Consider the following 27,064-nt stretch of genomic DNA (forward strand, 5'->3'; position numbering starts at 1 on the left):
AAAGACAGGGGAACTGACCTGACATGAGACTGAGAGAGAAATCAAACATTCCCGCCACCGATTTCTGTACCGACTTCAGACTCCAGGTAGGCTTCACACCGTTGCTGGATACAACATTCTCACTGGGAATGGAAGACACCAGTTCAATGGTCACTTCGTACATAAACACACAAAATAACCTTGGAATGATTAAACACAGATAAAGTCTTTCACTTTGATATTTGTTCCCATGGGCTGAAAGTGGCCTTGATGATACTTATGAAAGTAATGTAATGTAATATAATGCAAGTAAAGTAATGTAATGTTAAACATGTAATGCAATGCAGTACAATTCAAGCAATGTGATGTCATTTTTGGTTTTTGGCTTAAAAATGTACATTATTGCAAACTGTTGGGTCTCACAGCATACCTGTGCCACTTTAAGAAAAGCACATGGATGTTTCACCACAATGTTCTTTGCCCTGTGTGGCATGCTACATGTAATGGTTTATACAGAATCATGCCCCTGTGTACCATGGGTAATGGCAGCACTGCAACAGTCCTGCCCATATGTGTCATGTATACTGGCAGCAAAATAAAAAGACTTTGCCGTACATACCGTGTGTAGTGGCAGTGCACTGTGGCTATCTTTCTTCCTTGCGACAGCCCACCAGCACTTGGGGTATAAAACAGGAAGTTGGAGTAAACCAGCTCCTTGTCTGTCACCTGACCGATACAGGATATGCTGAGGTTAGCACTGTCAGCAGAAGCGTCTGACTTAGTTTTCCACAACACATCCTTTTCACGCAATAAAACTGTTTTCAATGCATACACACCTCTGACCCGACCGAGCTGCACTCAAATCTTGCTGGGCTAGTCTACATCTTTCCACACAAAAAAAACACACAACTTGAACTCAAGGTAAAATTAATGAGTGTCTACCTTGGTGATTTAATGCGTACCATGTACATGGTAAACTCCGTGTTTCACTTTACAGAGGATTAGTGTTACACGCGCAATAGCAGCCAGGTATAAAGAAGCCATCTGTTCAGGCAGATGGCACCAATTAGCTCGAGAGCGACAAAGAGAAGGGGAGAAGAACGACCTGCCTAACTTGAATGACTGGAATAGTGTAAATTGTTAAAATGCTTCAGATTTGTATATATCCCTGTAAACTGAGCCGTATGAGAACCAAGCATGGTTGTGAAATAACTGAAGTAGGCTAAACTTGTTTTCATAAGAAGTTTTTGGAGACACGTGTAAAAACGAAATGGCGAGCGTTCGCTTACATTCCGCGTGTTCCCGCAGCTGCGCAGGCCGTAGCTAAAGACAATGCTGTCAGCGTTGTCCTCGGTGCTTTTGCAGACTTCCCCGAGAGACAGCTCCGCCGATGTCAGTGGCGGTGAATAAGCGCCCCAAAAGTCCTTACGGATCTCCACCCGGAGCGTATGTGCGCTGCATGCCACCGTTAACTGGTCGCTGTGTTGGAGCCAGGGCCTCAGATGCGCTTTGTGGATCTGTGGATCTTGTTTTGTCTGCAGTGAGCTCTGGTTGACTTTGCGGAATTCAAATCCTCTGGAGCCGAAAATAATTGGTGCGGTGTATCGCACACCATCTCCCATCGGAAAGTTTGGTTCTTTCAACTCGTGACGCCAGTTGAGCGAATCGGTTTTTCTCGCAGCGCTTATTATCATCAGATAAAGCCAACGCATACTCACATCCATTTTGATTGTTGACGGCAGTAAACCTGTTACTTTGATGTTCAGTAGAGTTGGTGTAGCAAAGGTTACACCTTGGTGGCAGGAAAATCTTTTTGATTTTATCTGAAGAAATGACGCTCTTGGTTTCGAAGACCCAGTTGTTTCAATAATGGGACTGAGGCGTCACTTTCCGTCGAGACTTATGCCCTAATTCGTTCATTGGCAATTGGTCTTGCAGCGGATGATTGGGATTCCTCTTTTCTGGAAGGGCCGTCGCTACCTTTAGAAGGAAAACGTAACGCTCAAAAACGATGCTATTGTATTTACCTATGGATACTGCTAGTGTCGTTTGCGACTCGTCAGCAAAATCACCTACTCACAAACATGTGCGTTGATACGCTTTTTTATAACATTGGGACTGTGGAGACCCAAAAGGTTGTATCTCCATATTGTTGAGTGAAGTCACACGCACTAACCAGGAATATTGTATTCCCTGGCATTTTTTTTATTTCCGTGACCTTGCTAATTCCAAATTAAAGGAAAATTAATTCCAAAATTAAATTAAAAATGTATAAATGGGCATTATTTATGATGCTGTTTATGGATGTGAAGTCGTTCCTTGTGTGCCTGAAAACTGCATGCTTCAGCTACCTCCTTGTTCATAAGCATGGATCTGAGCAAATGAGACCACAGTCTTTCACTGCCGGACGGTCTCCGATAGCTTAAATACACAGGAAAAATATGACTACGTGATGGAGAACTTTCGTATTCTCCAGCAGGTTAATATTCGGTTTACGTCTGTTAACTTGATGATAATGAGTCGAAATTAAGATGGTAAATTTAACGTGTAGTGTTCCAAGCTGATGCGAATCTGTGTAAGGATGTAGGTCCAAGCCAGAGGTAGTTTGTGTGTATAGAAGACCCTATACGGTTTTAATTACAGACGTTCTCCTTTTCTCCAGTAATGTATGTAATTCAGATTCTGACATGTCAAAATTTATTTCTTTGTTGAATTTTTTTAATGCATTGTGTGAAGATGTGATTGCAATCACACTAAACCGACCTAGCACAACAATTTCATTGAGCTGAACTTGCACAATGCTCTCTTTTTATATAAGGCCGTAAATGAAATACACCTTGATTGATTGATTGATTGATTGATTGATTTATGGCAAACACATGCCAAAGGTGGCAGTACACAGTAGAACGTAAGGAGTCATCTACTCAGAGGTGACTACTGGGACAGTTTTGCTGAGTGCCTCACATTATACTTAAGTTAAAATAAAGTATGATGGGGTGGCATTCAGCCAAGTCAATACAACGTTTCTCCGATTAGTATTCGTATTTGACCTACAGTGGTTACAAAAACACAAGTTGAACTCCTGCAGTGTGTTTAATAATGTGCTGTTCAGAATGAGAATGTTTAATTATAAAAGTAGTAATACCCAATATGAAGTCTGCAGCAATCTAGCTAACACAACATTTGCACATGTATGTAACATATATGTAACATTGTAGCAACATTTTTACCTCACAGCACTGTTTAGAGAAAGCTGAATTGACATGTACGGGAGATTAATTGTCCTCTCATGCAGCCATTCTCTATCTGTGCCTTTTATCCCTTGTTACATTTGAAAGGGTCAAAGGTCAACACAGTGGAATGTCAGACATGAGTTGATGCTGTGATAGAGCTGATCTGCTCAGGGTGAGGGCATGAAGTCAAGATGATTATTTAAAAATAATAATAAAAAAAACAAATATCGCACAAAAAGATGGGTTTTGTTTTTTTTATTTTATTTTGTGTTACATGAAAAGTACCTCTGACAACACAGATCGAGAGCAATGTGGATCAAAGATAAAAAAAAGTGGAATTGCTTCAGATCAGAGCACAATGGCTAATCTCTCCAAAGTCCCCGATCCATATCCCCTACCACCATCCCCTGCCTCTCCATCAAAGGGGGTGGGAGAGGGCGGAAGGTCGGTGGATGACCGATGTTCTTGGGCGGTGACATGGGGAGAAGAGTGAGCCACCTGCTTAGTTGACCTTGGGGTGACGGAAGTTTTTCCCGGCGAACTTAGCTTTGTCTCCAAGCTCCTCCTCGATCCTGCGGGAAACGAGAGGACAGGGACCGATGTCAGACACATACAAATATGTACATAATAATGCAAAAAACAAGTATTTTGTGTGTGTGTATATATATATATATATATATATATATATATATATATATATATATGAGAGTGCTATGAATTATATTATTATATTACTGTCATTTAGCAGACTGTCTTATTCAGAGCAACTTGCATAGGTTATGATTTTATCCATGTATACAGCTGGATATCTGCTGAGGAAATTTTTAACCAAATAACCAAATGTAAACGTGACCAATAAATCTGTGTGAGTTGGCACAGCCCAGTAAGGCTCGTAACCAAAACATTCCTGGCTTGATTCCCCACTGGGGCACTGCTGTTTTACCCTTGGGCAAGCTGTGCATGACACACTGCGCACTACATAGTTAAACCACTCCCACTGAGCTCACCTCATCAGCTGGTTGTATTTCGCCAGACGCTCTGACCTGCAGGGGGCACCGGTCTTGATCTACAGGGGAGAGGCAGACAAAATTCAGGTTAGCGGAGTTGAAGATGAGAACCTTTCACTCAGATGTGATGGGTAATGGACGTTTGCCCAGGGGTGGAGGGGCGGGGGAGGAGTTACCTGTCCAGTGCACAGACCAACAACCAGGTCAGCAATGAAGGTGTCCTCTGTCTCCCCAGAGCGGTGGCTCACCATCACACCCCAGCCATTGGACTGTGCCAGCTTGCAGCTGCCAGCATAGAGCGGTCAGTATATATTACACACACACACAAAAGGCATCCTCACCAACCTGATCTAACCCCAGAGTACATTAGGCTGGGAATCAGTTGCACATTGGCACAGATTCACTGCCATCCTTTGATGCCAGCCCTTCCACAGACTGACTCTAAAGCCTCGCTGAATCTATATGTCAGATTCTGTGTAGTATAGTAGCCTTTGTGCCTTTGCAGTAAGACTGTGCATGATTTTGAAACTGTGTGCTGTCACCTTCACTATTTACGATCAGCGGTGTGATCATGATGTGGGTGCACCTCTGAATTGTCCAACTGTCCTGGTAATTGCATACCTGTGCATGTCATCCAAGACTTTAGATGAAGGGGTAAAAGGTTACCAGAATCGACTGAAAGCCAATTTACACACTGACCTCTGAATGGTCTCTGGTCTCTGTTATTCATGCCTAAAGGAACTTCTCTGGTCTCTGTTGCTCATAACTGAAGGACCTCGGTGATCTCTCATACTCAGAACTGAAGGACCCCGTTGGTCTTTGATACTCCTGATTCAACAATCTCTCTGCTCTCTATTACTCATGCCTGTAGGATGTCTCTGTTGTCTGATACTCACGCCTGGATGGACTCTGTGACCGAGCCAATCTGGTTGACCTTGAGCAGCAGGCAGTTGCAGGCCTTCTTCTCCACAGCCTGCTGGATACGCTTGGGGTTGGTCACGGTCAGGTCGTCCCCTACCACCTGGATGTCGACAGAGCCAGTGAACTTGGCCCAGTGCTCCCAGTCATCCTGATCGAAGGGGTCTTCAATGGACTGCACTGTAAGACAGAAGTAAACGATGCCAGAGTCAGATGCAGGGAGATGGAGGAGGAGTGAGATTGAGAGGAGACGAGCAGGGGGACGTTCTAGCCCAACCTGAAAATCATGGGGGTATGGTTAATGAGCAAATAGTAAAGTGGAGTGAGAGATAACTGCACACGCAGCACACATGCATGCCGGTACCTGGGTATCCCTTGATGAAGCTTTTGTACAGGTCTCCTAGCTTCTCGCCCGTGATGTGCCGGGCAGGGTCATCAGGGGACTTGAAGTCCAAGTCGTATTTGCCATTTTTGAAGAACTCAGACGCGGCCACATCCATGCCGATGATGATCTTGTCGGAATAGCCGGCCTTCTCGATTGCAGTCTTCAACAGCTCCAGGGCTGGGCAGGTCAAAGAGAGGGAGAGAGGATGGGTCATGTCCATGCACACATACAATGCCTTGTTTAGCTTGCTCAAATATATTGTAAGTAATGGGTCACTAGAAGCAATAAATGTATAGTAAGAATACTAATCACACAGAGATCTGCACATTCAACAAAGGAAACCATGTAAAGCTAAGTACCAGTGTTCTTATTGTCCAGCTTATTATATGGCTTCAATATGGCACTTGCACATAACAGAATAATTATTTCAGCATCAAAAGACTGGCTGATTTATTTAAGCATTGATTTATCAAAAAAATGTTACAGACTATTCTTCTACCTCTTCTACTGTCCGTCTAGTTTTACGATAATGCACTAATCAGTAAATCTCTTTGGGTAAGTGTCTGCTGAAGAATAACAACTTAAATCTAATTTTAAAAACTTGATTATATAAAACTTAATATGAAAGCAAATCAATATGTGTTAATGTAAAAGGTAAGTAATGAGCACTGTTCTTGGGGTGACTGTAGTGTAGTGTAACTGTAAATCCATCCTCCTGAGATGACTATCCCCCCCCCCCCCCCTTCTCCTTGAGCAGATGGCAGCGGTGGCCCCTACCCTCATTGTTCTCCAGGATGTTGGGAGCGAAGCCGCCCTCGTCCCCCACGTTGGTGGCATCCTTGCCGTACTTGCCCTTGATGACGCTCTTCAGGTTGTGGTAGACCTCGGCGCCCATACGCATGGCCTCGTGGAAGTTGGAAGCACCAACGGGCAGGATCATAAACTCCTGCATAGCCAGCTTGTTGCCTGCGTGGGAGCCGCCGTTGATGACATTGAAGGCCTAGTGGTATGGGGGGATTGGACAAAGGGATGTGAGAGAGAGGGAGAGCAGAGAGGGGAGGGTGAAGGAGGAAGAAGTGATGAATGAATGGATTGAGTGGACAGAAAGAGAGACAAAAACTTTGTCATTAAAAAAATCACTTTTTGATCAGTAGAAGTAAGGTTGACCAGTAATGGTAAGGAGCAGGGCTTGTATCGGAAACATTGTTGCTTCAATTCCCCAATGGGGCATTGCTGCTGTGCCGTTGAGCAAGGTATTCAACCTAAATTGCCTCAGTAAATATCCAACTGTATAAATGGAAAATGGAAAATTGTAATGTATAGGTCGCTCTGGGTAAGAACATCTGTTAAATGTTTATTCCATCTCAGACATTTCAACATAGCAGTCTTTTAGCTGCAGAGTTGATCTTCTTGAGTATCTACAGCTGAGGTTGGAAGAATATTTGTTACTTGTTACCTTTAGTATTGGAAGAATTAAGCCAGAGGAGATATCATACTGTACACAAAATTGGTAGGTGTAAAATGTGATTAATCCCTAAACTGAACTCATTGCTTCTAAAACTCACATCTTCCGCATGTCCTACGACAGCAGGTGGAATGAAACTAAAAGTTTGCTATTTTCAAGTTCTGATAAAAATCATCAGTTCCCTCTACATTTTCCACACTGTTCTTGATTTCGCACCCTCCACCTCTCCTGCTCATACCCTGTTCACAACGCGTTTACTTCCTGTTCACTTCCAACTCGCTTCCTGTTTACATCCTGTTCACTTCCTGCTTCTTTCCCGTTCTTGCCTTGCTTACTTCCCGTTCACTAATGCTCGCTTCCTGTGCAGATCTGCTTTCTTCCTGTTCACATCCTGGTACTCACAGGCACAGGCAGGATCACATCCTTGTGAGCAGCCAGGTCAGCGATATGGCGGTACAGGGGCACGCCTTTCTCTGCAGCACCAGCCTTACACACAGCCAGAGAAACGCCCAGGATTGCATTGGCACCAAACTTGGCTGTTAAGAACAGAGAAGGAGCAGGTTTGGGGGGGGGAGGGGGGGCATTTAACATATGAGCTCAGAGCATTGTGCTACCACAACAAAACCTACAGCAGTGTGCATGCATTTCAAACAGAACTGCTGAGTGGCTTAAGTCAGAATGTCAGATTGAGTCTGTGTCTCTGGCAGCTGAAAGCCACCTGGTGCATTGAAGTGTCTGCAGCTGATTGCACTGCAGGGTGTTCCAGGGGTATGGGTGGGCAAAACTGAGCTGCTAAACTGTTTTGGATAACTGTCTTCATGAGTCATCTTCAGGTTTAAACTAATCATAGTGCTTTTCTTTGGAGTCCATTTAACTGGTGTGAATGAGTCAAATATTGGTGACGTATTTATTCTATATGATGCAGTTACAGTAGACTGTAGTGGGGTGTTCCCACCAGGAAAAGCACAGTAGGAGTATATTAAGTAGTATCACATATTGGACCACATGTATCAATGGTGTATATGCACTAAGACTGTGCTGAGCACTTTTCTACACATAAAACGGTATTTATGAAAAGAAACTTGCCAGGAAAACATGCATACCTCTGTGCATGGTCTCGAGGTGGTGTACGCATAAAATTTGTAATTTGAGGATTAGTGACACCAAGAGGAACTAACGGTGATGCAAGTAAATGGGTCTTGTGTCAATCATTGATGAGTGTTATCGTGCCAGGTCCCGGCGCCAGGATGAAGTAACTGACGGGGCAGTTAAAAATGGCGAGGGGGCAAATCTTTTTATATAGTAAAACAGTAGATTATCCTCCTGCTATACCTATTTCTGCATGTTTTTCATCCTGCTGGTGGCAATATAGTGATGTTTTGACTAGATGCGAATAATTCCCTACCTTACCTTTTACATGTGTTTGTGCATCATGGCCATAATATGAAATTGGAATATTTGGGGCAGATTGCCAGGTCACCACCTAAAATTGGTCTGGTGGTAGGTTTAATGAAATTCATAGATTATCCATGCAATAGCCTCTGAAAGGCTAAATAACAAGACTGCTGTTTCAATAACAAATAATACATTTATTTCACAGCAGTAGTGAAGCCAGTATTAAACCTGAGTGTCCTTGCACAATTTAGGGAATCAGAGCACTCGGAACATAGATCTACAAGACGCAAAATAATAGAATTTATGAACGATTCTAACCACTGAGAGATGACTGCTAAAATCAACAAAACAATAGCCAAGAGCGTCAGGGTCATTAAGTAAAAAAAAAAAAAAACAAAGATGATCAGATTGTTTTGTCTGTTTTTATGCTCACGCCATGCAGCTGTCTCTCTCTCTCTCTCTCTCTTTGACCGAAACTTCACTTCCCTGTGTCATTACTAACGAGTATTCCAACATTTCCAATATTTTTGTTGTTTTTGCCATTTTTCCATAGGGTACATAAAACTTAAACTCGGGGGGGCAGAAAATACAACTGAGGGGGCAAAGCCCCCTCTTGCACCCTTGTGGCGCCAGGTGCGGACACACTGGTCCTGTGTGTACTTATTCGTTTTTTGGCCTCTCTTTTAAAATCCGAACGGCAAGTTGTACACAAAGATTGATACATATGGCCCATTGTCTCTATAGCCAATATATTCTTATTTTTAAGAGTATACTGGCTCTGTTTAAGTAACATCCCAAGTGTTGCACAGTGTATGAGTGCAAAAGGAACTGTGGAGGCAACAGCTGGACTCACATTTGTTCTCAGTGCCATCCAAGCCCAGCATGAACTTGTCAATCTTCTCCTGCTCAACCACACTCAGCTTCTACTCAAAGAAAGATAGAGAATCAACAAACAGCCGGAGTAATACAGAGGGGAAAATGCATTTTTTTCACCTATGTTTACCTGCCCGTGTCTGAATGAAACGACAGGTTTAGTACTATGATCTCACCTGCTCAATCAGCTTGGGGCCAATGTCCTTGTTGACATGGTCAACAGCCTTCTTTGTGCCTGTGAAATGGGGAAGAGCCACTTAGGAAGTACTTCATTTCATTTGTAAGGGTTTTGCTCTGTGATGAGGTGCAGGCTGCAGCTGAGCCTATGGTTGGGAGCTCCTCACCTTTGCCCAGGTAGCGTGCCTTGTCTCCGTCTCTCAGCTCCAGAGCCTCGTGGACGCCTGTGGAGGCTCCGCTGGGCACGGCAGCCCTGAAGCGCCCTGGGGGGGGGGGGGGATATGGGGGGGCACAGGTCAGAGGGGAGGCCCAGGGGACATTCAGGAATGCGAGTGGAGAGGTCAGAACACAGAGAGACAGCAGTTGGCATCTGTGCGTGTTTGTGTGTGTGTATAACACAGCATGTGTACGAGAGTATGAGAGTGAGTTTAACCTTTGGCTGTGAAGAGATCCACCTCCACAGTGGGGTTTCCTCGGGAGTCGAGGATCTCACGGGCGTGAATCTTTGTGATGGACATTTTGACTGTGGAGAGAGAGGGGGGAGAGAAAAAGGAGGGAATGAAATCAAAGAATGAAGGATATAGAAAAAAGAGACAAGAAAAACATTCAAAACAACAATTCAAACCCATAGCTAAAATACATGTGTCTCTCTCCAGGTATTGTAATGCAGTCACATTATCTGTATGCACATTCAAGACACACAGCATTTTGGGAATACCAGCTGTCTGTTTGACAATCACCTGTATTTGCAAGTCTCTGAAATGCCATTGCTGTTGAGATTAACTTTGTCAATTTATTCACACCATCCTTGGCTGCACTGTCAAATGCAATGTCTGTCAAACCCAAGATGCTGGCAAAGATTATATAGTGGTAACAAGAACACCCAGTAACTGCATCTGTAGTGGAAGTAGTTGTCCAAGACTACAAAGATGGCAAAGATCTTTTTTGGCAAAGCTGACCAACTCAGGTCAAGTTCATAGTTTTGGTCCATTTGTGCTATGGACAAATTCTGAGAGTCTTTTATTGACCGCGGTGCAGGTTTCCTCTGCTTATCCCCGTTCTGAATCCACTTTGGAGCAAGCCCGGAAGTAATCCTGGAGCTTGGGCTCCCAATCCTCTTTGTCCGCTGACAGACTAATGCAGGCAGAAACCAATCATACCACAGCGATGTCACCAGAGCCCAATAAGGGCAATGGGTGGAGCTTGTGTAATTGCTGAGGTGCAACCATAATCCAGTCAGAGCTCATTAGGTGTAGTCAGTGCTGCTGGTAAACTGTCCTCTCTCTCAGTCTCTCCTATTTGCATTTTAACCTGGCCTTTCTCCCTCTGTTCTCCCACTTAGCCCAAACGTTGAATAGATTAAAAAACCACACTCCGCTCTTGCATGTCAAGTCACCACATGCAGCATAAAAAATATATAATCCTCCATAGAGAGTGGCAGGGGTTAAACCAGTCCACAGAGCTGAGTGTCAGGAGCTTCAGTCTGTGAGTACAGCTGCTTTGTGGGACTCTGGGTGGAGTGACATGGTAGACACGAAGGGTTGTGTCAGGCAAGATTTAAGAGGGGGCAGAGGGGAAGTAAAGAGCGGAGGTGTAAGTATGTACATAGTAAATGCATACATATACACACACTCACATATATATGGTTCCCCAGTTTCTATTTATGTATTTACAACTCCACCCTTCTCTTCCTCTCTGTCACCTTCCATTCACAGCTGTTTTTGCACCTACTCCTCCCTCTGCTTTACTCTTAAATCTTGCCTGACACACCCCCTCACCTCTACCTTGTAACTGCACCCACAGTCCCACATAGCAGCTGTACTCACAGACTGAAGCTCCTCACATTCCACTTTCTGCACTGGTTCAGCCCCTGCCACTCTCTAAGGAAGAGTATTAATAGTCCAAGCAGGGAAAGGAGTTCTAAGAGGCCAATGTTTGGGGGGGTTGTAAATTTCACACCACTAGCATGCAGTCTTGCTTCTACCCCCTCTACCGTCCTGTCAAGCAATTGCCCCTCCCCCTCCACATACACAATCAGATAATGCACTGCACTTTCCTAATACCACTGCAATGTTGCAGTGGCATAACAGGTACATTGACAGACCATTGGAATGTCTGTATTATGATATCACCAACATGCACTGCCTACATAAGCCTGCTGTGGAGGCCAGAAGAAAACAAGGATGGGTTTAACGGTGATCAGAGGCCACAAATCACAGTTCAATAAGGCTATGTCCCCTTCTGAACTGGCACATGAAACTACATGTCTCAAGATGCTTTGGAGATCTCCTAAATGTGCTCCTAAAAGGCTTTGGCACATGAGTGGGTATGGGGAAGCTTAATATCATATATATCAGTTTCCTCACAGGTCTCAGTTCTGTCTGACCTTCTGAAGCCACCCTCTTGAACCCTGATCTTTCCCACTGACCTTTTTGTGTGTGTCTGCCCCACCAGACAGGGGCTGGGAGTGTCAGTACTGTATTACAGTACACTGGCACGCATTTGGTGGGTCGATATATTTATATCACGTTTATACAGTGCCACACCGGCCTACAGTACACACAGACTGAGGGGGAATAGTAATAGTAGGGGAGCCTAAGTATATGACCATTAGTTTAATGCTTTTTTATTTTTCTATTTAGCATATTTTATGCATTTTTTATGTGGAAAAAAAAGTTTTAAAAAAAGCACTGACTTCTACTGACTGGTGTACTTGATGATCGCATGCACGATCAGACAACACAAATTTCGTCACTCTTGCCGCAAGGCAATTGGTCACTTTGCAATCTGTTTGATCTGTTCGCGTACGCGTACACCGGTGCTTAGGGATTCCAGAGATTGGCTGCATTGCGTCCGCCTCTCCCAACCTCGGGGTTGTTTCAGTCCTTCTCAGTCCCGGGGAGGAAGGGTGAGCGGGGGAAAGGGGGCAGGAGGCGGGGGTGGGGGGCTCACAGTTATCAACACACGTCCCTGTACTTTCTGACCTGCTGAGACAGCACTCTCTGCGATGTTATGAGCTGACCTTTTGTACGGAAAGCATGGATAGGCGAGGTGCCGAGGGCTAGTAAAGGAGGGAAGTGACCTATGGCAGGTGGCAACTTACACTGTCCATGACCTGCGAAGAACTCCAAACCCCCCCCCCCCCCCACACCCCCTAATGCCCCCCAATGCCCCCTGATGCTCCTTCCCCGCAATGCTATGATCCCTGCACAACTCAACAGCAGTGTCACCTGCTGACTCTGGGAACGCCACAAATGTCAGCCCTCGACGAACGGCGGCCTCGTCTTTCAGCATTGTCACTGCGGCATTGACAAGAGCAATGCCGTCAACCCGACGTGACTGAAACATTGCGAGGACGTTTCACAGAGACAGAAACAAGACCAGTCATCACAGCAGGGAGCCTGGCTTCTTCTACCGCGCTCTGCAGTCTGGCTCCCAGCACTTCTTACAGCACTGTGACTGTAAGGTGCAGTGGAACCAGGCTCTGGAGCAGAGAGCTCCAGGGTTCTTATCTCAGCTAAAGCCCAACAGCTACATACATTAAATCCATATTGCAGCTATCAGAATATGTAAGGGACTAGATAAAGAACATCTTCGTTATATCTATGGAATATGAATTTATTTCTTACATCCGCAAATAATTAAGTCATTGTAATATAAAATAGTATAGTAAAATATTTGCAAAAATGATTATTTGGAAAATGAAGTCATCCATATTTGGATAATTTCTGGATGATTACTAATCAAACCACATGAATAGTGAGCCAATTGTAATCCCACTTGCACATCTAAATAACCTGAACTGAATTGCTATCAGTTTTCCTTACTCAGGAAGCTGGATGCTAAATACAGTTGGATTGAAGGGAATTCTATTTGTATCCCTCCCAAAAAAAAATCTTTCATGATTGTTAAATTCAAGCAAGAAGCTCTGCCATCACCAGACCCACCCTGTTCTCTGATCTGTTGCTGTGTTCCCTTCACCTAACTTCACCTGCTCAAGCTGTACCAAAGGCACTTTCCAACACCCCTATTGGAGGGTTTCCGCAGAGCAACCAGCGCACAACAGGTTAAACAGAGTTGTAAAATGGTAGACTGTTACAAGGGCAGTTAGCCATTACAATAACAAGTGCACTTATGACGCAATTGACATTTTGTTCAGTGCATGTGTGTTGTTGCTGAACTTTGCTTGTTCATGTACCTAATCAGGGACCAGCTAAGATAATTGTGCAATCACAGTGCATGCTATGAAACCTGCACTTACACTATTTTCCTGTTCATTATCATTGCCAAGCATATCCTATAGCTACTGCGCTGGAAATGAGTGCAAACCGCATCCATTTCTTCACTGTGGATGCAGCAGCTTACCATTTGCCGTGATTTTTAAAAGCTCATCTAAGCAGTCTTTTTCAAAGCTTAGCACATGTTTATTGGCGGTTGCGTTTGTATGGTGACCTCAGATGTACCCTCTGAAAATGCCTACGGTCGACAAATTTTTCATAGGAAATTATTAACAGTATTTTATGTTTTCATAAGTGTTCCTTACCTTTTCTTCACTAGTAACCCCTAAAAGCCTCTGTATCTGTCTGCAATGTGTCTCATGAATGATTGAATTACATGGCTGCACAAATATCCTTCCAATGCCAAATGTCAAGTCTGCAACTTCCAGGCTAGCTGTATTTAATGCAACTGCCATTTGGATTTTCTGTTCTCCTGTTGACATTTGTATATAAGACTGACATATCAATGTACACTGAGTGATACTGATGATAAAGTCAAATTTAAAAAAAAAACAACATACTGGCAGTAGAAATTTTACCTGAGTGTGGTTGGCTTGGGCGTCTGTCCGACTGTCGGGCTGAGTGTTCTTTGCCCGTTCTGCAACACCTTTTATAGGCATTCTCTCCGGACCCTCTCCTGATATGGTAAGGGCCTTAGAGACGGTCTGCCAATTCCTTACATCTTTGAGTCTACTAAATACACAGTGTGTGATAAAGACATGGGTTGTGCTGTTGTGAAAATGGAGACACAGAAACAGTTCAGACTTCCCCTAATATTCTCCTGCATTTTGATAATTAACTTTTGCAGGCTCTAGTTTTGCAATTTTAAGCAGGGCTAAAAGTCACTTCATTTCAGACAGACATTGACAGAAGAAGCATGTACATGTGTTCTGAGAATTAAACTGAAATTTTCACTGAGGCAGTTCTCCTTGTCACTAAAATCTCAGATGTGAAACCTACCACAGGTGAATAAATAAATAAATGAAAATAATAGCACTTTCACTCATGCCTATGTAATGCTCTGATGAAAAAGTCAGACTCTCCCTAACAGACCTCCAGACCGGCAGGAAAGGTCAGAGTTCACCCAAGCAGGGAAATGTGACACTGGATTTGGGTTCGGATTCAAAGGGCAGCCCTACAGTGCCCTGTCCGGCGCACACCCCATACCCTTTACTGTAGGGCTAAAATTAACATTACTTCAGGGTGACCAGTAGTCTTCAAACCCCATAAACCAATCGTCTGGCCAAACTTCAGTGTGTGCAGCCAAACTGTGCTACCCGGGCAGGGCGAAGATACACAGTGGCTTAGCACAGTCTAGTGTCCTTACACCAGAACTGTCAGGTAAAACATGAAACATCTCCTTCACTCCCTGCAAGAACCCTCTCCCATCTCCTTCTCTCTCCAGCTTTCTTTCTCTGTCTTTCCACAGCAGTGTCATCAATAGCTCTCTTGCCAGCATTATCCTCAGGAAAAATGTTTGTGTCACAGTATGCAGAAAAGTACCAATCACAATCTGGCACTGGAGTCATGAGGCACCTTAATTACCGCTAAAAATTCTCCAGGGCCCAATACTGAAATGTGCCCATTAATGCTTATTTATCATATCATGTCACAGGCCCGTCACTATGGGGATGCTTACGGGTGCATTGCACCCCCAGATGGACATTAGTGCACCCCGAATTGTCATCTTATATCCCAACGTCTATATAGTATTCATGACTTTTTGTGCACCTCCATGGATTGCAATTGCACCGCTCTGTATTTTCTCCTGGCCCGTGCCTGTCATGTCAGTTCATACCATCTCAATAAACTATATGACTAACTGCGCTGTTATTTTCGAAATAGGTTTGCAAACCTGAAATGTATACAACGATACAAGGAACGACCAGCAAGCGCCTCGGCTCTTTCTAGTGCTAACTAGATCCGTGTTTCCCAACCCTGCTCCTGGAGGCACACTGTCCTGCATATCTTCTATGTATCCTTCCTGCTTGACTAAATCAGGTGTGCTCAGCTAATCAAAAGTCTCACTGATGAGTTCAGTCAGGTAGGTAGAGCAGGGATAGATAGAAGATATGCAGGACGGTGTGCCTTCAGGAGCAGGGTTGGGAAACGCTGAACTAGATGATAAATCTCAGCCTTCTCAGCGCAAAACATGCAGCCAGTCCATTCCACTAGAGGGCGCACGTCGCTTACATGTAGCGAAGAGCCCCCAAGTGGTGATGAGATGCTTGAAACTTGTGTGTCCCGTGAGGGATCTTAAACGTGTAAATTCGGTGAGTGGAATGTGCGGCATTATGTAACACTCACTGTAAAGATTGTTGCGATTCGTCATGGTTGTCAAATGAAAAATCCCGAATGCAGAAGCAGTCGTTAGAATCACAGCTTGCAGTACTTTGCTGTCTTCGTCATATCAAAGTTCTGTTTTGTATTTGTGTCCTACACATGATAACAGCAACAGTACACGTCTAATCGTTACGTTCCTCATGGTACGTAAACGATTTCCATGTACTTAAAAATAAAATATTTAAAAGACGGTACAAAGCCTTACGGTTTAATAAACGTATACATAAACACGGTTATATGTTTAGAAATGCAATAGTTCATACTCGTTTGTTTGACCGAAAACTCATCTATGTTTATGTCCGCGACGCACCAGCTGCTGCGTGCGCTTAATCAGACACAGGGGCGCGCCGCGCGGTCATCCGCAGTTCTTGTATCTGCAGCTCTGACAGGCTGTGTGTCCGAACCTGTGTGTTTAAAAGTCAAGCTGTGGTTGACGGGAGTTTCCATAGTAGTACATTTCACCATCTGCAGTTTCCTGTTTGTTCCTCTTCACCGTTTTATTCTGTTGAATGTGAGCATGTCAGCGATCTTCGAGAACCTAACGTGGGTATTCTTTACATAGTCGCATTACACATTAATTCCACACATCATTGATAATGATAACAGGCCATTCAGCCCAGCTCAACTCATCGTTCTGCCGTCAGCCTCGGGTGTATCTAGCACTGTGTCAGGTCTGGTCTTGAACAATGTATAAGTGGCAGTGCTGGAAACAAAGTTTTTCAATGAGAACCCAACGTTAAAATGATAGCACACACATTACTTCAAAGCAGGCCCTTGTTTTGATTAGTTAAAAGCTGGCAGAGTTCATTCTGAGCTCCCGCCATGAAGATTGAATGCTACCAGAATGACACCAATCAGATCCCTCAGTCTGAAGGGCAGAACATTGTCAGTGAGGTAAAGACTACCCTCTCAGCTTCAACAAAGGATACCTTAGCTAAAATCTTAGTGTGGACATCACCTAAGGATCTCTGCTTCCACTATAAATCCTGGTATACTATCCTATACTATGGATTTAAAATTGGTGAAAAATGTACTTCGTCTTGTCAATGTGAAACTCACCTTTAACTTCCATCTATGTCTTCTTGATCAGCTCTAACAATTCACATTGAAATAGCTTCTGTCTTCCACTTTTTGACTTAAAACAAAACACACATACACGTGAAGTCCTTTTAAAGAATAAATTCCATCTTTTATTTAGATAAGAGAGTCAAATTTTTGTTCCATGGGATATCAAAAAAATTAACACAATGAAATGTTCAGTGGTAAAACTAGAGAAGTGGGGGTGAATGTTTTTTTTTGTTTTCTTTTGTTCAGAGAGTGACGCAGTCCCAATTCTTTGCAAACTGCAGACAGCGGAGGCTGTGGGGGGCTGTGGGGGGCTGTGGGGGGCTGGGGTTGGGACGGGGGGAGGTATCAGTAGCCGGACTTCCTCAGGTGATCAGCAATGCCGAAAACTTTGGGGTTCAGTTTACCTCCGTGGGTATCCTTCTTTCCTTTAACAATGACTAGAACTGTGGAGGAGAGGGAGAAGTGGAACATGCCGTTAGCACCTGCAACTAAAGCACTTTTTACACAGACCAGAATCCTGTGTTAAAAATCCAAAGTCCCTTCATGGCGGAAAAGCTGTGATTAACAATGCACAACCAATGAGGGATACTAGGGTTTTAATGCATGGGAGGTGGAGGGTAGAAATGTAACCACAGCATTTGGAACGGGTCACTGTGAGAACAATCCCGGTCCATCTTTACATCACCAACTGTGTCTGGTCATTTCCGGGACTGTTCCATTTCACCATGGCAACAGTGTACGACCATGCTCAGGATCTGTTTTCATAATTCAAAATGTTCAGACTTGAAAACAATCCCATATGCCATATTTTATGGTCTGGGTCATTTTAAGGCTTCCGGTTCAGTGGAGCCGGGGAGATCATGAAGGAGTCTCTGAGAGTGACAACAGCAGAAAAAGGACAGGACATAAAGCATAAACAAGAGACAGAAAGAAAGGACAAAAGGCAGACAGAGGGAGGGAGACAGACAGAAAGGAAGTGATGAGGAATGGGGAGCAGTGAGAAAGAGTGATAGAGAGAGATGAGGAAATAATAGACAGAGACAGAGAGACAGAGAGAGAGACAGAAATTGAAGGGGAGAAAGTACACAGACCGGCGAGGGGGGACGTACCTTTGTTCGATTTGGCCACGGAGATGTTGTAGGTGTCGGGATCCTTCTCTGAAGCCTTGGTGCGGAGGTCCATGGTGAACTGGCCGTCCTGGTTCAGTGCGTCTCTCAGCACTGTGCACTTGGTGCCCGCCAATGTTAGCCCGCCACTGAAGAGGGAACTCCGTTCAGAGACCACCAGCTGGCGGATCTCAGCAGGCTGCGGGGGGGACATGAACACAGGCATCACCAACAGAGGCAGTTAAGCACGTGTGTGGTTGGGGTGGGGGGCCCTGTATATGGAGCTGAGCTAAGAAAGCCTGGACAATCAAAGCTCCCACTGAAAACCAAAGAAATGCTTGGTTTGGTGGTGTGGGTTGAGAAGTAAGGTGGAGAGATGGAGCATAAAATGGCATCCCAACAAAATCTACACCTGGTTCTGCCAATGGTGGGGGGGGGGGGGGGGGGGGGGGCATTCCAAAGAAGATGAAGGCCGACGGAGAGGGGGTAAAGGATAGGCTTTGAATGGGACAGAGGGGCTGTCCTGCTGTGCTGTGCTTCATTAAAGGTCCTCCCGAGACTTAAAGATCAGAGGTGTTGATCGAGTGTCCTGGTCATACTCCTTAACTGGCTCTACTCCCTACCACTGGCTGCCTCGTCAGCCTGCCTAGACCTTGCAATGCCTCCTCATCAAGGTCCACTGTCCTGCTTAAACAGGAGTCGCATGTAAATTAAAATACATCACAAACAGTAACACCAGAGCAGAGGATAATGCAGTTCTGAACATATGGCGTGCAAGATTTTAAATCCTGTTAAAGTAGACCCACAGAGGAGTCCAAGGAGGACTAGGCACAAGCTCCAACAGGCCGGGCGATTTTGGATGGCTCTGAATGCACCTGGGGGCGCGCTACATCACCAGCCCCCGCCCTGAAAGGCATTCCACAAGCAATCCTGTCTCATCATGCTCCAACATTTCTTCAGAATTGCCTTGCTGGGGAACGATGGCAGAGTGTTTCTCTTAAATATTTCCCCTCCTCAGACCCATTGCCTTCAGCCCCTCCCAATGGTCATCGTCCCATGGCGCGGTTAGATTTACTCTCCTGCACAAAACGCACGCGTATTCCCGATCCGGGAGTGGTCACGTTTCAGTAGCGTGGGTGGATGGTTAGTTTGGGTGGGGGGTGGCAACACTGATTCATTATCTGTCGGTCCCCAGGGGGCAACAGGCAGACAGCACGGGTCTTTTTGCGAGGCGCATCCCATGTTGCAGCGTGTCTGTTTAAAGCAAGTGGGTTTCCCTCGGGTGACAGAGCCGAAACGGCATTCCAGGAACCTGCTGAGTGTAAAGCCTCCATATCACAGTGGGAAATCTAGACCCTCGGGCTAAACTTGCCAACACCCAGCAAAAGCAGGGAGGGCCTTTGAGCTTGCTGGCTGCTGTGAATTATGTCAACCCCATGACATATTGTCACTAACACTGCTCTATGTATATAGACCTGCAGTATGTCCATATGGCCTTTTTTGGGGGGGTCTTAAGTTTACATTGAGCAACGTTTGAGTTACACATCATCACAAAATGCCCCATATGATAGCTAATGAGCCACAATATCAAAACGCAACTTAGCTTCTCATTCACAGGGTCACTTGGAACGATTTGGTAATTTCGTTTTTAGTAACGTTGGCTAACTAATAACACCAACAACAGATTATTGGTCGGAAATACAACAGAATCCGCTTACCGGGGCTGCCAGGTTTGGCAAAATTATTTTGGCTAATTGGTAGTGATTTCGCACTAACTTGCGTGACTGAAATGGCAATACTTCGGTTTCCTAACTGAGATCGCGTCACCTTAAAATAAAGCATGCATTTTAGCCAATTTCAATTTCAATTAGTCAATTTCAACACTCGTTCCTACGCCGAAATAGCCACGGTTTGTTTCCATGGTTAGCAGTTCATTTTAAGTAAACACTTGGCAGAGTGGTGTTTTAGTGCTTTTACCAAAGCGAACCTTGTCGGGAATCGGTTTTGATAGCGTATAAGACGATTTCAGCTTTTTATGTGACGTCGTCTTGAAATCAGACTGGCAACCCTGTCGAAAAGTCCAACTGTAGTTTATCACAAAGACACGCTTCTTTAGTGCATTTTATTTCCTATTCAAACAGCGCTCGCTATGCCTCTGCCTCTTTCCACTCATTGGTGGAATATCAGTTTGAAGGGGCGCGTCATCTTACCCGGAAGAACGTGGCGGCGGGAGCGCATAGGTCAAACGTCAAACTGAGTGTGAATGCATGGCGCGTGTAAATAAAATGATTTTTCTTATTCATCGCGTTTCAGGCAGTCTTTTGCGGTGTGTTTATCGCGCACGTTCATATCGCGATGACGATGAAAATGCGATTTATCGGTCAGCACTACCTGGAAATATTACTGGCGCTAACATCCGTTACATCCTCCAGCTGCATTGCTCAGACACACGCCCCAGCCACCCGCTCAAAGCCCTCTACCAATATGTTTTATTGGGCCCCAGTGGCAGAAGTGTCATTCCCATCAGTGCTGATCCAGGACCAGTTTTTCTGTTTAGCTGACAAGGATCATAATTTTAATTGTGGCTTGGGAATCTGGGCCTAGATCAGGGCTTATGGGAAACTTCTGCCTCAAGCTCATAATCATTGCAAGAATGATGGCCAACTAGAAAGGGGGAGAGTCTGTCCTGCTTGTTGCCCAACCACTGCTTAAGCATTTCATATTTTAAAAAACAAACAACTTAAATACATCAAGAAATAATTGAAATGAAGGAAGGGGTAGGAACAGAAGGCTCAAAAAGCTTTCAGGTTGGTGGTTTCAGAGCTGTCTTCATTTGCCAATCCCTGATGCCTTTCTCAGAACTCCTTTTACACTGTTGATTCATACCTGAGTACTCACAAAAGAGGAAGCTCTGCCAAAGAGTTGCCTTACAATCAACTACTTTTATTGGTATTCACTGGTACATTGTCATAGGAAGGGTTTCACATGGTGACAGTTAATGTCAGTTGTCATAAGTGGATAGAAATGGGCACAAATGGCAATGTGACACTTAATGTGTAACTTACTTTACACCAAGTCACTTAAATTGCTGCACAGTACACAGGCCACATTTCAAGAAAACCTGTTTTTATTCCATCTGGTACAAAGATGGCACTCAAACAAGCCAGTGTAGCTCGTTGCAATTCAACTTTCACTCAAGTTTTATGCTTTCTGTGAATAAAATTAACGAGCGGTTCTGTTGAATATTTAATTGCAGCCTAAAACGAGGCGTTAATTGCTGATTGTTCTGGGTTGCATTGTCAGCCCTTTAAATGTCAGGTGATGGGCTGCCATTTTCATGGCGGAACTGAGGCGGGCCAGAAGCTGTCGTATGGGGCCTATGAGGAAGTGAGTCGAAAAGGTACTGTTGTCTTCACTTCCTCAAACTTGTGTTAGCGGTTTTGCAAAACTGTACGACCAAATAAGGAATCGTTTAAGAAGCTTGACTGAGACCACCGAGTTGTATTAACGAAATCCGTTCGGATGCAGTTAAAGTGGTTATTTTAACACGAGCCGTTTCAGCTTCACTGCTCGTGTCTAACGTGACACCGTGACCCACATTTTCACATTGAAATAAGGTAATGAGGGAATTAACCCTGGTGCAACAATATGGCTAACTGTCTTTAGCCTATATTTTTTACGCAGTTTTCATTACAGGATACAAAGGGCTAGCGCCTAACAAAATGTGCCTGCCACATTTTAACAGAATAAACGTTTGATGATTCAAAAAACAGCGTTCTTGGTAATCAAACAGTTCGCACACCAGTCAAGTCCAGCTGCTCTCTAACGATACAACTTACATATCATTTAAAGGAAGCTCGTCTCAAACGTGTATGTCTCCTCGGCAGTTCTTCGCTCACGACAGAACACAATGTGTAACGGTATCGACTTAGGCTACTTCCGAGTGGAAAATGCGTAACGTTAGTTCCTGATACTTGCTCCTCATACACAGTTGAGCAAAATGTATATTGACGAGAACTGGATAAAACCTACACAAGAAGCTGTTATCCAAAAGGAGCTGTTCAACGACTCAAGTACTGAGGCGTCCGTGGAGTTAGCGGTTTACATTCTAGAAGACACGAAAGATTTGCAAAAAGCGCTCACATAAGACATCCGCTTTCTCTGGGACGCGCCCTAACAACGCCCCCTCCTCGACACAAGATATATATTGCACACTTTTGTTTGTTGATTTTACATTGAAATACACGGAAATTAAAGTGCAACCTAGTCAGGTATAGGTAAATAGCCTATGAGCAACTTGTGATGTTTTGCAGCGCTATCTCTACACATCCACCCCACGACAATCCTTGTCATGAATTGTATGAGTTACCTTAACAAAATGACTCAACATAGAGCTAGCAACTCTTAAAAAAAATCGGAATGTCTTAAGACAACGTGTGGGGGGAAAAACTGTTGTTCTCCGTGGCTTGGGCCTCACAGCTAAAAAAATTTATACAATATGAACGGGCAACATAATTTAGACTGGGCTTAAAAGGAATGAACAGCAACTAAGTAACAAAGTAAGGTGGGTAGACTTAAAGGAACTTCTTTTCATAGTATACAGGTGGAAAACAATTTAAATGTTGAAGAATAAAAAATTCCTAAATTCCATAGCTAAAGACAAGATTAATCAGAAGTAGACGTAAATCTATCTCGTTTAGCAGTGTAGATTACACACGGTTAAGTCGCTTGTAGTGTTCTAAATGTTAGAAACAACAGTTACGGGACAAGTAGTTTACCGTGATACTGCCGAATACTCCAGTCTTGCACGACGCCCATACGGCTTCTTTGCCGCTTTCGCACCCCAATATCGCGGCGTCCTGCACACCATCTGCCCCCATCAAACTGTCAACGTACTGGTCCCAAGACATTCTTAATGTGGTCTCTTGGTGATTTTCGGTGAGGCTTCTGAAAAAGAAAAATACGTGAAGACACGGATATAAGATGAGAGGAAGAGGAGAAACACAACCAACTGTAACCGCACCGTGAACAACAGAAAAAATAGCCAAAGTTTCCCGTACTAAGAATACACCGTTGAGTAGCCTATAAAACGAATGTATCTGACTTCAGTTGTATGAAACAGCCATCCATGTTTTTGCAGAATTTGCAACTGGTACATGTATAGGTATATAAAAATATGTAAAATAAGCAAACTACCTGAAGGACAGTCCTTGTGACTTTTGCAAAGTTGCAAAGTGAGAGGGAGGAAGTCACCCAGCATTTATATTCAACCATGGCGCCGCGCGCCCATCCCACAGGATACTTCCTGAATGCACGAAGGGGGATGCCCCTGCAGCATCGTGACCGGTGCAGGAGCCTATCATAATTACTTTCCTTAATATATTTTGATTCTTTCTCATGTTTTAGCCTCTTATTAAGTGTACTCCCTATTTTAAAGCATAGACAATGCATTTCAAAAGATAACCTACGGTTTTAAACCTCCAGAATATAACTATGCACCAATAGGCATTTCAGTTATGTGCATTTAATAACATATCTTTGATCATTTATATGGATTTACTTTAGGTCAAAGTTGTTGCTTTGTTTCCTTGTTTTAGATTTATGTGTGTTGGTTATATAACCTATAGGCTACACTTATAGGACTATAAAATGTTCAACGTTTTCCAGCGTCACATCCCGACAACGTGGTTTTCCATTAAAGTAGCTGATAACTTGAGAAATTAAAGATGGATTCGGTGGAAGGCAGAAGTAACTTCGATCTGCCTAAGACAGCAACAAGCGCGGCAGGTAGAGACAGGCCGCTTTATCGAAGATGTACAAATCTGCGCGACTGCACAGAGGACATGTGACGACACGTCTCACTCCAGGCGTTCATTCCTGAGTTGTGTGTCTCCGAAAGCGGGAGGGGAAGGGGGTAAAGAATTAAGGACTCAAGATCTAGGAAAGACCTACTGCGCGGTGGGCTTTAATGACAGTGCCAACCCACTGCAAAAATCACAAAGTCGACGAGATGCATGAATGAGATGTCATTCTAATCCAAGAGTGAGGTGCCTCTTGCCAGTGGACAAAACCACAAAAACTGAGAAACGGAGACTGAGTTTGCCTCCTGAACAACGTGGTCAAAGCAGTTCCGTTATTCGCCTGAACCGAATTCTCACAAATAGCCTAATTACATCTGGGTGGTTTGTGAAACGCAAGAAGCTGAATAACGGCGTACGCCGAATAGCGGTGCGTCAAGGCCGTGCTGACAGAAGCAGGCTGTCTCCCCGCACCCGTTGAGGTGTCATTGGCTGATCTCTTTTTCTGAGAACGTTATGTGCCTGGTTGCATGTCAGAAAGACTGGGGGAGGGCAACCACATCCTGTTTGTCTTACTCAAATCGGCATGTCATTTCTGCAGTTATAGGAGAAGGAGGAAGCCAGCTGGTTCCAGAAGGCCTCAAAAGTTGCTCCAGTTCTACCTTTTTTGTCTGAGTGCAAACCCTTTAACTGATAATTGGGGCCATGCATGGTTCGGCCAAGTGACTGTGTGCCTTGAAGGCCTCCTTTGACTTCAGGAACCTGAGCAGGAAGTTGTCGAGGTGCTTGTTCCTGAGCATGCAATTCATTCCACTGATTAAGTGGAAAAAAAAACACGACAGGAAAAAGTGCATGTTGGATCATTTCTTTTTCTTTAAAAACATAAACGTGACACATTTAAATCTTAATAGCATTGTACAACAGCTAAGCAATATTACACACAAACAATGACTTATTTGAGAAAACAAATGGGTCATGTTTATTCCCATCTTTGAGCTGTCTTATCAATAAAATCCAACAAAGCAAATCTACACCAACATTCTGCTTTTTGGAATTGCAATGGAAGTGTCTGAAGTTAAACAGAGGTCACTGAAGGCTTCCTATTTCATTGGGGTATACGAGGTAACACACTTCATTAGTAGCTTGAATCATCATGGTTAAAGCCAGAGAGCTTTCCAAAGATTGCAGGGAAATGGTCACTTTCTTCCACAGCATGGGAGATAGTTATTAATAAATTCGCAACATGTTATATGTACAACTTTCCACTGTAATGTCCCTCTCACTGAAACTGTGTGAAGGCTGCTGATACAATGAGTAAAAACTCAATGTCACCTGCCTGAATGCAGCATCCATTGCTGGTTTGCAAGGAAGAAATCTCATTTAAATGTGGACCACAAAAAGAAGTGGCTTCAATTTTCCAATTTACACATTAACAAAAACCTTCATTATGGTCAAATAAAACCAAATTTGAAGTTTTTGGATATGCTAATTAGGGTTATGTTCAGAATGTTCTCAACATGAAACATGTGAAATGTGGTGGGAGATTTATGTTTTGGGGTTAGATTTCCTCTATAGTTTCTGGCGCCTTTGTTTAGATGAGGTTATGAACAGTGATATGTACCAGGACATTTGGGCCAAAAAAATGAAAATGGACATTCCAGGATAGCAATGATCAGAAGCATTCATCCATATCTACAAATAAGTGGTTAACTGAGCACAAAATAAATGTTCTCAACAGGCAGTCCTAACCTCGCCTTCTCAATTTAATGGAACATTAGTGATTGAAACCCAAAAAACCTTTAACAAAAATCATAAGCTCTGAAGGACCTAGAGCAATTCTGCCTGGAGGAGAGGTCAAAATATCCCTTCTCAGAGGAGAGTCTTGAATTGCGTATAAATGACCCCATAAAGTACTACTGGAAGTGTTTTGTCATTGTAATCCATGCAAGAGGTGGATTTACAAAATACTGACTATAGGGGTGTGGATTGTTGTGACACTCAGCGATATGATCTTAGTAGCATTGCAGAGAGCAAAGAATATTGTAAGTAATTGTATACTGAAATGCATATTGAATGATTGCACATTGAGAATAGCTGGTGCTTTTGTTTAGATAGAAGGCATTGAAATCACAGTACATGTTTACTGTTTTAGTGGAAAATAAAATATTCAATAGGTACACTTCTTTCCATTTTATCATGCTTCCTGTTCCCACTTAGAATAAGAATAAGAATAAGAATAAATAGGGGTAAGAATAAATAGGCAGCCTTCTGTACATGTGATACATGGCTTTAAGATGAGAGAGATTTCTCTGCAAGAGTACTTACAGAATTTCAGATTATAGAGTGGGTGTCAGGGCAGTAGTGTATAGCTAGATCTTTTACCAGCAGGGTTTTGTGACACCGAATGACCAAAGTAATACACTAATTTTCATGTTCTCTCCCAACAGTTGTGTTGCTTCTTGTCTGTCCTACACAGTATAGAGTGCTTTAATTCTGATTTGCATACACATATGTGCATATGTACTCTCTCTCACACACACACATACACCTCGATGGCACAAACATGCTCAACCATGCACAAAGGAGGAAGCTGCACTTCAGTGAAGAGACAGGGTGACAGCCGAACTTTTGTAACACACAGTAAGTTCATGCATTCATTTAAGCACTTACTTCAGTGGGAAATCCAGTAATATGATAAGATCAGTGATCTTATTTGTCTGTTAGCCAACCCTCATGCCACACAAAGACTGCACTCTGAACTGTGTTGCATTCTGTTTTAAGTGCAAATATGCATATTCAGTTTTTTTTTAGTAAGCAGATTTCCTTATCCAACATGACTTGCAGTACAAAGCTCTCATAGTTTGAGTAGCATGCTTGCTGCCAGGTACATAAGCAGTTAGGGTTGATCACCTTGCCAAAAGGGATACGAAATTACTGCAACCATCAGACATTTAAAACCACAACCTTCTGGGTACATATCAAGCTCCCCGGTCTCACTTTAGTCTAAGCAATGCTCCCCATGAAAGCTATGCTAAGATGA

General features: G+C 43.7%; 2 protein-coding genes across 2 annotated transcripts; both read right to left on the reverse strand.

The window, feature by feature from the left end:
* Positions 1–3,452: 3,452 nt before the first annotated feature.
* On the reverse strand, positions 3,453–14,322 carry eno3 (enolase 3, (beta, muscle)). Its single transcript, XM_036548248.1, has 12 exons — positions 14,249–14,322; positions 9,866–9,955; positions 9,600–9,695; positions 9,432–9,490; positions 9,236–9,305; positions 7,390–7,523; positions 6,300–6,522; positions 5,502–5,699; positions 5,116–5,317; positions 4,396–4,504; positions 4,220–4,278; positions 3,453–3,784 (listed from the first exon to the last, which is right to left on the reverse strand). Exons 2-12 carry the CDS (start codon positions 9,948–9,950, stop codon positions 3,715–3,717), a joined length of 1,305 nt encoding a protein of 434 aa, XP_036404141.1. The 5' UTR covers positions 9,951–9,955; positions 14,249–14,322; the 3' UTR covers positions 3,453–3,714.
* Positions 14,323–17,216: 2,894 nt separating this feature from the next.
* Positions 17,217–23,520, reverse strand: pfn1 (profilin 1). The gene is made up of 4 exons (XM_036547868.1): positions 23,423–23,520; positions 23,005–23,173; positions 18,230–18,425; positions 17,217–17,563 (listed from the first exon to the last, which is right to left on the reverse strand). Exons 2-4 carry the CDS (start codon positions 23,134–23,136, stop codon positions 17,466–17,468), a joined length of 426 nt encoding a protein of 141 aa, XP_036403761.1. The 5' UTR covers positions 23,137–23,173; positions 23,423–23,520; the 3' UTR covers positions 17,217–17,465.
* Between the last annotated feature and the right edge of the window lie 3,544 nt (positions 23,521–27,064).

The sequence above is a fragment of the Megalops cyprinoides genome, chromosome 16 (assembly GCF_013368585.1).
Source record: "Megalops cyprinoides isolate fMegCyp1 chromosome 16, fMegCyp1.pri, whole genome shotgun sequence".
NCBI lineage: Eukaryota > Metazoa > Chordata > Actinopteri > Elopiformes > Megalopidae > Megalops > Megalops cyprinoides.

Excerpts from the sequence above, each read along its gene's own strand:
- pfn1 (XM_036547868.1), bottom strand. The coding sequence starts at position 23,136 with ATGTCTTGGGACCAGTACGTTGACAGTTTGATGGGGGCAGATGGTGTG. Across the intron at positions 18,426-23,004 it reads GAGTATTCGGCAGTATCACG|CCTGCTGAGATCCGCCAGCT; the intron begins GTAAACTACTTG and ends TCCCCCCCGCAG. Across the intron at positions 17,564-18,229 it reads CGTGGCCAAATCGAACAAAG|TTCTAGTCATTGTTAAAGGA; the intron begins GTACGTCCCCCC and ends TCTCCTCCACAG.
- eno3 (XM_036548248.1), bottom strand. The coding sequence starts at position 9,950 with ATGTCCATCACAAAGATTCACGCCCGTGAGATCCTCGACTCCCGAGGA. Across the intron at positions 9,696-9,865 it reads GGATCTCTTCACAGCCAAAG|GGCGCTTCAGGGCTGCCGTG; the intron begins GTTAAACTCACT and ends CCCCCCCCCCAG. Across the intron at positions 7,524-9,235 it reads GGATGGCACTGAGAACAAAT|CCAAGTTTGGTGCCAATGCA; the intron begins GTGAGTCCAGCT and ends TGTTCTTAACAG.